Here is a 12,457-nt window from a genome sequence, read left to right as displayed (position 1 = left end):
CGACGTCAGCTATTTAATTTGACTTTTTTTTTTTGGAAGGGTTTTCCGCACGTCTTAATTACCCTAGAGTTTTGGCCTTGCGCGGAAGCTGCGGGTTGTGCCGCACTGCAAAAGGTTGCCGGGGATTTGGCGAAGCACACGCTGACGTAAGCGGCCGCCGCATCTACGCTGTATCGACCAAGGCGTTGTGCAATGTTTCCGCTTTCCGCTCGCTATATCTGCGGTCGTCGCTATAAACGTGTTCCGGCCAACACTGTGGAGCTGGTTGGCCGCGGGTCTCGGGAAAACACGATGCAGCCGTGCGACGTCGCCAGGTGTTCGGGCCTCGGCTGTGGGGAATCGGAAACGGGGGCGTTCTCCTTAAATCTTTCAAAGCTGATCGTCGGTGTTGCTTAGGCGTCAGTTGCCCTGTCGCCAGTAGTCCATGTCATGTACATATACGATGTGCATTGTAACATATATATATATATATATATATATATATATATATATATATATATATATATATATATATATATATATATATATATATGATAGGTGTGTCTATTATTATTATTATTATTATTATTATTATTATTATTATACGGTATTATTCACATTTACAATGGTTTTGCTACGTTGAACGCTTGCCTGAAACCCTTTACTATTTGTCGGAATGGAAATTTCGTAATGCGAGGCTTGAACGGCCCTGGCCGTCCGGCTTGCTCGTCAAGTTCATAAGCAAAGAAAGAAAGAAAGAAAGAAAGAAAGAAAGAAAGAAAGAAAGAAAGAAAGGAAAACAGCTCAGACCGGCGCGGATGTTTTCGACAGTCGGGCGTTAGCGCCGACTCGGCACACTGGGACAGTAGCGCCTTCCCAAATGCGCTATCTCTTTGTTATTTGCTTATTGTTTTTCCTGCGCGCTGCGCTCGCGTTTTTCGCCTTCTGCATACTAGTGGTATCAGAGGTGACGCTGCGGCTGGTCCCGTCAGCACTCCAGCAAAGCTGGCTCGCTTCGATACGACCGCGAGGTATTTTTTTTTTTTTCGAAACAGCAGCAGGGCGTGCACTTTGCACTCCTCGCTGGACCTGCCTGCAGCATGGGCAGGCTTGCAAACAAGTCGCGCGTGTAGTTGGAGCGGGGTGAACGCGATAAGGAAAACGGATGGCGCGGCGTAATTAAGCCGCCCCTCGATTATTGCCGAGTTTTCTCGATTACATCGCTGGCCATTCTCTCCGCACGCGTATTATTCTGCCTGAGGAAACCCTCGACGGCCCGTTTGGAACGACGTTTGCAGGGACCGTTCGAGCGCGTATGTTATTCTACGGCGACGTTGCGCGCCGTGATTTCATTGAGACGGTTTCGTGCCTCCGCTGTCCATACATACACATCCGGACACCTTATGTTCATTAGCGCGGCTTGTGAAACGCGTTTGTGGGCAAACGCTATCTCTCAGTGATTTCAATACTTTCTGTCTGCGTCTTTCTTTCTTCCTTTCTTTCTTTCTTTCTTTCTTTCTTTCTTTCTTTCTTTCTTTCTTTCTTTCTTTCTTTTTCATCCCTCTCTCGGGATGAAGAATGAATATCAAATGAATGCGAGCGCAACCTGGATACATTTTATTCCCTTTCATTTTCCCTCCTTTTCCTTTACTATCGCTGAAACCGGTGTCAGCCGTTTTTTCTTGCGGCGCTGTCGCACACGCGCTAGAGAAATGACGTCACGAGACGAAGCCAGTTTGTACCGGTCTTATGTCATTTCTAGCTGCTTGGTAACCACTTCTCGTCTCTTTGAGGCAGTTGTTTGTCCAGTAGAGCGTCCATCTTTCGTAAGTCGGAAGCTGGTCAGACGCGAGCAGCCACGTTAGGGCTGGTACTTGACGGCGCCGCGTCTGGTAATTGGTGTGAGATCCCGTTCCTTTTTTTTTTTTTTTTGATGTTCCGAAGCTCGCACAGTTGCTTTGCGGGCGCAGCCGCGAACGCCGTATTGGGGCTTCATTCGCAGCTTCCGGACTGCTGCTGGGGAATAAGCGTGAGTATTTTCATCGTGCCAATGGCCGAACAACATGGCAGCCGTGATGAAGTTGTTGTTGCAAGCCGTTTTTATTGCGTGATGTCGGCGACTCTGCATAAAGTGCGGATCTTGGTTGTTGGGCGCGGCTATCTTCAGACGGCAGACTTGCTTTGGAAGACCGCTCGTGCTTTTATCTTCATTTTTATGTAGGAGGCGCTGTTTAGTAAGTACTTGTGCAGTACGTTGACCGGATGATTATGAGAGCCTTGTACGGGCGCAGCGTGTCGAGGTGGCGATTGGCGAGAACAACTCGAAGGTCGTTTTTATGGTGTCCCCTTCTTGCATGTTGTGACGAGACAAAGGTAGAGCGCCCTGTTTGTCCCAGCTCGTATTAATAGAACGATTTAGCCGGTTTGTCTCAGCTCGTATTAATAGGACGATTTAGCAGTGCGCCTGTGCTTCAGCACTAAAGTTATCGCCCACGCAAAATACCATTTGTGCGTGCGGCTTCGCGCTGCGCAGCTTATATGGTTGGGGCGGTAGCGCAACGCCAGATCGTTGTGCGTGACTTAGAAAAAAAAAAAAGCTCAATAGCTTTGCTTCCTTCGTCATTGTAATCGTGGCTCTGTGCTACAACCATGTATTTCTGCAATGTGCCACTCGAGAGCTTTTCTCATTTTTCGCTACAGATTACGGCTTTCCTTTCCTCTCCTACATCGATTTTTTTTTTTTTTCGTGTTTGGTTTCCAAGCCGCGATTGTGACCGCGACGTGTGGATTCGACTCCGAATGCTTGGCTGGCAGTTAACCCGACGAACTTCTCGCCTCGTATGGAAACCTTTCATGTCGGCATACATAGATATATTGAGCCGGTACAGCAGCGCCTTTGACGCTGTAGTGTCGCGAATTCGAGAAATACCGAATAATCCTCGATTCCACGTTGACTCGCGGAAATTACAGGCTGGTCTCGGTCTTTCTGTGTTCTCCGTGGATGGTGCGCGCGTGTTCGATAAAAATTTTGGATCGCCACTTGCGGCGATCCATAATCTGAACGAGAAGCGAGCGCGCATCGACCCAATTATGTATCTGCAGTCGAGCACGTGCAGTTCTACGTTTTCCTTCGTTGTTTGCTGATATACGAGAGGAGACAGACTACAGAGAGCCCTTGCGTTACGTTCAGCTACCATGTGAATGACAGGGTGGTACGTGCATGTCTAACATTCGTGTTTTTGAGGCTTTGGACGATTTTGTGGCGCAATATAGAGCGCTTGACATTTATGACTTTCAAACATACATAATTTTTTTTTTCGATAGGCATTTATACAATGGGTTTCTGCTCTCGTGCAAGTCGTTCAGAATTGCTGCATTTGTAATGCGATTACTTTGTCGGAAAATGATCAATTTGTAAAGACACAAAGCCGTTCGAAGCCAGAAAGATGAAGTTTAGGCGAATCCGTGTAGTACTCGTGATTCCCATGCTCGCTGAACCATTCCACATGCTTGCAACTCCCGTAGACGCTGGCGCCAAAGTTCGCTCTAGTAATTTATCGCAGTAAACTCCTTATGGTCACACATGCGAGCGAAGTGCGTTCTTTACAATTGTAACGAGCGAGTCGAAGTTTGCTTCGTCAAAGCGCGCCGAAAGTTTTAACGAAGTGGTAGTTTCGACAAAGCCGCCCGCGCGCCTCTACACCGCACACGCGCGCATACATTGAAGCACGACCCCAATTGCTCGAGTCTTTCGGAGACATAAAATAAAAGTGCTCGCGGAGGAAGAAGGGCAGCAGATGAACAACAACGCGTTGGAGGATAAGCGGACTGGAAGTGCGTCATTGTGACGTCAGGAAGGTCGCGCGTGACGTTGTCGTCGAGTATGCCGCGCGCGCTCGACGGATCGAAGCGCGCGCGTGCGCTCGCGCCAGGTGCGCTCGATCGACAGGGGCGCTTGCCTGCGGAGGAAGCAGGTTTGATCCGAGGAGGACAGTGGCTGCTGCTTCCGGGTTAGGCCGTTACAATGTTGCCACTGGTTTCGCCACCCACCCACGCCTTGCATCGCGAGCGCGCGCTGCTCCGGACCAGACCACGCATATAACGGAGCAATAGAGAAACCAGTGCTCGTTAGAACATGTCGGCAAGGTCTCTCTTTTTATGTCTTCCGTCCCATGCACTCTGCATTGAAGAGTCGTGGATGTGTTGTTAGGCGCAACAGTGTGCGGCGCTGTGTCATACGCAGATCTCGTAAAGAGACTGCTTTATATAGTAAAGGGAGTGATTATATAGTGAACGAACAATGACGCTTTCGCTGCGGTCCTTTCGGTTCGGCATTGTTTCGAGCTCGTCAGCCATTAAACCTCCATTAGTTGCGCTTGCGGCCACGGAGGAGGGTCGGTCAGACATGCGGACGTTAACTAGCTCCGCCTTCTGGACGCCTGGTTGTATATCGCGCGGTTAAGAACTCCGCGAAATAACGGACATACTTTCGCTTTGTATAGTACGCTATCGGCAGGCGCCAGGTTGGGGAGCGCGTGCTCCTCCGTTACTATCGCCGCCGCCTTTTGCGAGCCCGTGGGGCTGCATAACCCGGATCGAGCGGGAATAAAGTATTCGTAAGAGTTATCTCTACCGCGCCGTTGTGAATCCTTGTACTCGAGCCTGGCGCGCCGGCTTCCTTTAGGCGGCCACAACAGACGATAAGGAGGCGGCGATGAGTTTAAATCCCTGCCCCGGTATCGGACGGCGCCGTCTCTCTGGGTTTCTGGCGCGCGATACCTATGATATCGGGGTCGTTTACGCTTCCGTAGGAAGGAGACGGGGGATGAATGTGTCTGGGGTGCGAGGCAATGGGCGGCTACGAAGTGGCGCGATACGCGCCAATGCGATTGCATTTATGTCCCGGCGTGCTTGTCCTGCCGGTAGCTTGAAAAATGAAATTAGCAGAAAGACATAGCGCTCTTCCGTGGCCTGCGCAGTGTCATTTTACAACTTCTATACTTTTAAGCTAGTAGCGTGAAAGAAGATTTCGCGGTTTCCATAGCAAACCAGATGCAACCTGGTTAACGCGCCTCTCTCTCTCTCTCTCTCTCTCATTCGCTTATAACTGAAGGGTACAGGTAATGATATTTAGTCATTTCCAGGCCAGAGCTTGCATAGTGGTATAAGAGGGAGGCCGATTAGTAGAAGGCTCCTGGCTAATTTCGCCCACTCGAGTTTCTTTCACCAGCTTTTTAGCGGTTCTTGAGCGAGCCATTTCGCATTACGCCGCAGCTGGGAATCGAGCCCGCTACCTAGCCGGTAGCAGCTAGTCTTCCACGCGATCCGAGCCATGTACGCGGCTGCTGCTGAAGGCAATTAAGAATCGGGGAGCTTCTGCTAGCGCCTTCAGCGAGTTTCTTTCGGGATTAAATCGCTTAGCTACTGTGCGAAACGTGAACCTGGCGCTCCTATTTTTGTATATCGCCCACTCACCGGGACGCTGCCCGAGAGGGAGTGACCTCGTTTGCTATCTTTGGAAAAATAGGGCGCGCGTGTTCGGTTGGGCATCTTATGTGCCGGCTACCTGGCCGGAATCGCCTTGTGCACACCGCATCGATCCGTTGCGCAACAGGAATGAGGAGCTCATTGGCTAAGAGATTACACGTGTGCGAGCATGTCGCTGACATTAATTCGTCGCGAGGCGGTGCGCAGTTCGACTATTGTGTTTACCCCCCCCCCCCTCCTTTAATTTGCCTAGGTGTAAGCTTTCGTTTTCTGGGTTATCTGAAAAAGAAAGAAAGAAAAGGAGTTAATCGCAAATCTCTTAATCTGGCTCTCTCTGTCGGCTATGCGATTTTGCCGTGCGTAAGTGGTTACTTGCTCAGGTGCGCTTAGTGGCCGTCAGATTTTATCATCTTGACGTTAAGATTATTAACGTATTAATTACATCGATTCGCCTCGGGGTTGGATCCGTGGTGGATAGCTAGCAATTTAGTAAGCCTCAAACTACGAAGCGAGCAGTGAAAACGAAAATGACAGGCGGAACGCGATTAAGGGCGGCACAAGGTTAGTGTGGTAAGAATAGAGAATTTGTAGGCATAGGGTGGATAGTTTCAGGCAGCGCAAACTTGATGCGGACACAGGGACATTCACAGGGATTTTGTTCCTGCGCGCGTGTCAAGTTCGCGCTGCCTGTAACCATGGTTTCGCATCAACAGTTCGATTGCACTCTGTGTGAAGCCAAAGGATGGGCTCGGCTGACACAGTGCAGAAGTATTTTAACACGTCAAGCAGACCTTTATCCTGCACTTGAGTTTAATACAGGCTGATGATGGCATTGGCTGTCAGTGTGTCGTTTCTGTCTGGACGGGATTTGAGAACTGGTGCTTGCTTACTTATTGAGCTGCACGACTTCGTTACGGAATGGGCACTGAAATGGCGTTTTTGGCTTTCTTATTAGCAACCGACTATGAACATCCAGATTCTGCGCCATTTGACCTCTTGGCGTCGCCACGCGTTTCGTGCGCGCGTTCTCGGCCCCATCCTCAGTCCGTTGTTCCCGCGTAAGGGGTTTTATTCCTGCGCTGCTTCGAGCGGCGCCGAGTGGCGCGTGCCTCCGTCGCTCGGCACGCATCATTCCTCGAGGCCTTGCGTTTTCAAGGCCTCCGGCTAGGACTGCGTCTGTGCAAGGGCAGGCACGCTAGAAAGGATGAGGCGTCGTCTCGCGCGTCCTTCTTCCGTTTTTTTTTTCTCTCTCTTTCTCTCTCAACGTGCGGTCGACATTGCTCGCGTGCCTGCCTGCCTACCGGCCGTTCGCCCGCCCAAGGCGAGGGGGAGCGATTTTCGCGGGCACCATCCATCCAGCAGCCGTCGATTGAGTAGTGGAGGGGCGAAAGTGCCGGAGAGGGAGCGCTCGCGTTCGAGAGTTCGGTTGGCGAGAAGTGACCGTGAAATGCTGCTTCTGCGCTGCCGCAGCCCGCGCAGCTGGCTTGTCGGCATACAGGTGCCTGCGGTCTGCCCGTGATCTTTTATATATATTTTTCTCTCTCTCTCTCGCTCTACAATATTTTGTTTTCTTCTCCAGTCAGGATCCGGAGCAGTAAATAATTCTAGCAGAGAGAAGGAGAACGTCGCCCTTTCTTAAGTTCGGCGCCGGCGAGTTGCGCGCGACGCCTTCCTTCCTAGCGCCCTTTGGCGCTGCCGTTGCGGGGCTGCAGCCGAAGGCAGCGAGAGTTGTGCGCCTCTCTGCATGGGGCTCGTTTATTGGCGTTGGCCTGGCGCCCGCGGGCTTCATTTCCTCACTGCCCGTTTTTGTAGTGGCTCTTCGCTTGTTTCTTTTGTTTGGTTGTTACCCCCCCCCCCCCCACCCCCACTCTTTCGTTCATTCCTCAGTGGCGCCGCATTGCACGCGTCTGTTATCGTCGAGACGCAGCGAAAGAGCAAGAGAGAGAGAGAAAGAGAGAGATTGTGAAGAGGAAGGCGACCCGATGTTCTTATAACGCAAGGACTCGGGCGCGCGCGCGACACCCTCTTGCACGTGCCGTCCTGCTGCTTTATACGTTACTGCGTGCTGCGCCGCACCTGGGCATACCTTTATTTGTTTTTTCCTGCATGCCGCGGTTTCGTATGACGGTAGTGCCGCAGCTGCGCAGGACCCGTGAACGACCCATTTCTTCTTCCACTTCTTGCCTTCAAAAGGCAGCACAGGATTGTCCAAGCTTACTGCTGCCCGCATTGTCGGCCGGCTCATTGGTGGTGGTTTGCGCTCGGCACTTCCTCGTCGTGTTGTGCAGTGTAATGGATGGAGATTGTTATCAGGCTTTCGTGGAAAACAGACCGGATGCGACCCCTTTATGCAATGCTTTGGAGGGATTGAACCGCGTTGAGTGTGCCTTTGCCGTCTGCGCAGTAGGTGGAATTGGTAACCTTGAAGGTCTTGTTTATTTCGTTTCTCCCCCGCAATATATACCTTCCACACTTGCTACTGTCTTGCGATCGTCATTGGCGCTTCTTCCTGCGCTGCGGAACCATTTCGGTGCCTTCAAGGGACGAAAGAAAGTTGTGGAGCCCTGTTGCTTGAAACAAGGGATTCGGAAAACGACGTTCTGCACGCATGGTTCGGCTAGAAGGAGGCATCGCTGCTCGTCTCGCATTTATTCGTGCTTTTGTGCATACTTGTCTCTTTTGTGCTTGTGTTTTCGCACGCGCGCGCGTGCGCGTTAGTCGTCGATTTATGACACTCGTCATCCAAAGCCTTGTAAGAAAGCCTCAAGGAGATGCGAGACTTCCCGCCGAAGAAAGAAATTGGGCCCTCCGGCCAGAGAGGCTCAGACGTAGCCCACACAGGAAAATAGGGCTCCGCGTTCTCCTCTGTATAATCCCCTGCTAAAGCAGCGATAGTGGTTCTCATGCTAAGTGCGTTTACTCAGAACAAATGAATGAAACGTCCGCACGCCCAAGGAACAAACATGCAGCGCAGTAACAATAATTTACTGCCAAGGCTTTTCGAAATAAAAACGAGTCTTTCGTTTGGTTAGTTGGTTGGTTGGTTGGTTGCAAGCAAAGGCCAGAGCATGTTATGAGGTAAGTGCCCCCTTCTTTACCTGCCGAGTTGATCAGTGCTTCTTTTTGTTATCGCCTTCGGCTCCACGTTGGAGTGCGAGGGTTCACTGTATGGCAGTGTGGTTAGCTGGTTGTGTGCGACGTACTACAACCACTAGCTGTATTGCCGATACAGTGTATTCCTCCTTTCGTCTGGCAACGAGGGAACTTCTGTCATCTTTGCGCGTCAGCGTGAGTATGCAATGACGGGCAAGCGTGCCGAATACTGACTCGAGCTGTCATTGGGCGCTCTAATTCATTCATTCATTCATTCATTCATTCATTCATTCATTCATTCATTCATTCATTCATTCATTCATTTTGTGATTGAAGCGCGCACATTGCAGAGGAGAGCAAAATGTTACAAAGTGTCGCAAGAACACGTATGTTTGCTAAAACAAAACTGATTCAATTAAAAAATAAGGAAGTAAAGCAAACCTTGTGCGAAAAAAAAATATTTATGTAAAACTGGTTTGACATTTTCAAACTCAAATCTTCGTTACTTCTAACTTGCAATGTTTGCGCTTTTGCGAGGTCTTTTCACTATTGAGTAGCTATTACCCATGTTACTTTTGCGGTAATAAAGCGGTGGTTGCATAATGCTCAGACCGTTTTGTTGTAGTTATAAACTCACTGTTCTTTTTTTTTTTTTGCATTCAAGAGCACAAGTTGACCTCAGGTGCGCACTCATTAACCGTTCCGCCTGTTTCTACTGATGTGGTTTATAGCAGGAAATATGTTGTGTAAAACGACATGGAATCAAATAATTGTTTATTCACTTTTACGATATTTCATTTCCTGGCTGAAAGATGTCGACTTTTTTTTTTTTTTTTCGTTTGTGACTAGCACCACTTGATATTTTTGGTGCAGCGAGCATAGGCGGAATGCCTGCACACAAGCGAGATGATAGTGGGTACATAGTGCGCGAACTCACAATGTTCTACGCAGACGTGACATCTCGTTCGGAAAGAATTTGCACTTGCTGCGCAGAAACTTTCTATTTGTATGTTGTTTCGTATATCGCTGAGCTCATTCTTTAGTGTTTTGTCTGCTTTGACCACGTGCAGTGCGTCGTACGTCTCCTTCGGGGGCCTGCTGATGCGGCTGCAAGGTGACCCGAACAACTTGCACGGCTTCGAAGTGGACAACCATGTGTACCTGCTCATGAAGAAGATCGCCTTCTGAAAGGCCCTCGGCTCATTGCCTCAAGGAATACAGTGCCTCATCGCCCACATTACGTCACCATAAATCATGCCTGTACCGCAACGTTCTACTGTAATTAAACTGCGTCACATCCTCCGGAGTTTACGAGTGCCTTTGTTCCTCCGTGCGCCAGATACTTAACGTCTGTAAATGTCTCTTTACGTGAAAGCGTTGACTCAAGTGCAACATTTCAGGCATTGATCAAGAACCTGGATTTACGACAGAAGTTTCTTACTGGCTGGTCTAGAAATGCTCGGTTTCCTGACAGGTTGCAATAGAACTGAACTCAGTTACGTGAAGCGGCCTTTGGCCTTCCTCGTGGACATGCTTGTATGCTGACGCCAGATGTGTTAGCACATTAAATTGTACGCCATTTGTTGGCTCGTATTGCACTGTTCTGCAGGCGAAGCTGTTGCCTTTAAGAAGCTGCATTAGGAAAGGTAAGGAATGATGTTGGAGCAGTATCAAAATTTCTGTTCGTTCACTTCCACAGGCGTTAGTAAAGACTGCTTCAGAAATTTTTTAGTGCGTAGTCTCAGTGTAGTCGAACCGTGTAGTTCGCACGTGTGTACATGTGGAGTTAATACCACTTGCGTTCTGCTCGCCGCAACTACTACCGTCAAGCCTTGTATTGGAATGTTTAACGATTCACCCAGCCTGAGTATACCACTAGCACGTCCCGGGGTTCTCACGGGGCCCTGAACCTGAAATTTTTGCTTGAGGAGAGGATGTTTTGGTATAAAATAACTTCACGTAAAACAGATAGTGCGGTAAATACACTGTGTGCATACTGCACCAACAGATAACTTGACATCACAATGTATTTTTGATGTTGGGAGACATTGTGGTCATAGTCAGCAAGAGAGGGACGCCCGAGATAGTATAAATGGGAAAAGCCGGGGATAAGTTTTGTCCCGTAATCGGTATTCTAAAGGCGAGCAGAGTGCCACGCCGCTGGCCATGATAGTGCTGTCGCTGCGCCGGTTAAAAACTATATCCTGCTTCTGTGGGATAGTGATTTGCGAGTGTAGAAAGCCAACGTTTTGCCGTTTAAGTACTGTATAATCAAGCTCATTTGGAAGCCGGGCGGCTTACCTTCCTTCTTTCCTTCTCCTCCTCCTAGTTCATTTCGAAGCCGGGCCGCTTTCCTTCCCCCTTTCCTCCTGCTCCTCGTTTTCTGTAAAGCCGCTTTTGTTCTGAACCGGTTATTAGGTACTCCGAAGGAACAAAAAGAAACACTTACGGACAGGGTGCTTGTGATACCTTGTGTCCTTTAATACCGCTCATTTGTAGTGTGCGTGTTCATACAAGCCTACTCGACTTAATTTAATGCCGATGCGAATATAGCGCCAGAACGTTGTCTCCAAAGATCGTGTCGAGGCGTCGTAGAGTGGAGTGCCACAAATTATTTGGTGCATGTTCTCTGACGCACTTCTACAACGCGTACCTTTCGGGAAATTCCAATTTATGGAACTCATTCCAATTCGCAGCCAGCAACAGGGCTATGTCAACAAGCATCACTTCCTGAAGAAGTGTAGTACGTCGGGCTAGTTGGTGCTGATCCATTATGGACTGCGGCCCTTCAAAAAGACATCGGCCAACGCTCTGTGTGCTGACTTTGTTTTTCTCCGTTGTCTTCCTTCCATCTAGCGGTTAATGAACCATTACTTCGGCTTGTCCAGTAAATAGTTTACCTGTCCATATAAGTGCAGTTGACCGCCTGCCGCTACGACGAAATGACCCCTGTAACGAAGGAATCTTTCAGTGTTCTATAGCGAGCTGTGCGGTGCGCGACCTTTACAACGAAGTGACCTGCATAACGAATGATTTTGGAGGCCCCCAGCGCTTCGTTATAAAGGCGTCCGACTGTGTTAGAATTTGCAAGATAGCTTAGAAGTAGAGGTGATCAACATTTCTGTGGCGCCATCTTGTTACGTTGAGCTCAACAAGAACGCACATGCAATAACGTACGTGAGCTGCTTTGTTGCTGACAAAGGCGTCGGCAGGAACATAATTATTAAGGTAGAGTGGTACTTCTGCTTAAAAAATGGCGGCGTGTAGCATATTTTCAATAAAAAAGAAAAAAAAAGGCATTTCTCACGCTTTCTCGTTGATCGAAGCGCCACAAGATGCTACTACTGTGGTGACTGCCGTTGACGTCTCCGGTTTGCTGACATTTCGCAAACGGCAAGGCACATGCGGACATACAGATCTAACGTGCCAGGCATGTTTCCCTCTGTTTGCTGCATCGAGCAAACATAATTCGCTTGGGAAGGCGCGGCTTCTCACGTGGCCCTGTTCGCCGTTTCGACTCAAGTGGATATTTCGCCAACACGACGCTTCTGAATTGCTTTCAAAATAAATAAGCGCACAAAACAATTACTGCTACAATAATGATGATAATAATAATAATAACAACAAAACCATTGCACTCGTGGCACCTCCGTTGCACTTGAGGCCGAGTACGCATGACCATTCGCATACCGAAGACTAAAGCCACCAACAAAGCTTAATTAAGGGCTAAATCGGCTCCGTTGTGTATAATGAAGCTAGACTGTCCCATGCACTTAGGGCACACATACCCTCCAAATACACGAGTGCTGCTTTTCACGACACTGTAGCGATGCAGGGGCTCTCTGAAACGAACAGTCGAAGGGATCTTAAATGAAGGCGGAAGAGCGTGAGATTGTTT

General features: G+C 49.2%; 1 protein-coding gene across 1 annotated transcript in view; it reads left to right on the top strand.

Annotated features, from left to right (window-relative positions):
- The window catches only part of Polr2H (DNA-directed RNA polymerases I, II, and III subunit Rpb8), a 131,346-nt gene extending 121,485 nt beyond the window's left edge, over window positions 1-9,861 (top strand). The window contains exon 4 of the mRNA XM_075692813.1: window positions 9,630-9,861. Coding sequence (XP_075548928.1) covers window positions 9,630-9,747 — 118 coding nt within the window. The 3' untranslated portion in view covers window positions 9,748-9,861. The remainder of the gene's footprint in view (window positions 1-9,629) is intronic.
- Window positions 9,862-12,457: the final 2,596 nt, after the last annotated feature.

Source organism: Dermacentor variabilis, chromosome 5 (assembly GCF_050947875.1).
Source record: "Dermacentor variabilis isolate Ectoservices chromosome 5, ASM5094787v1, whole genome shotgun sequence".
Taxonomy (NCBI): Eukaryota; Metazoa; Arthropoda; class Arachnida; order Ixodida; family Ixodidae; genus Dermacentor; species Dermacentor variabilis.
The sequence above is the reverse complement of the archived record's forward strand: the minus strand, read 5'-3'. Positions and strand labels throughout refer to the sequence as shown.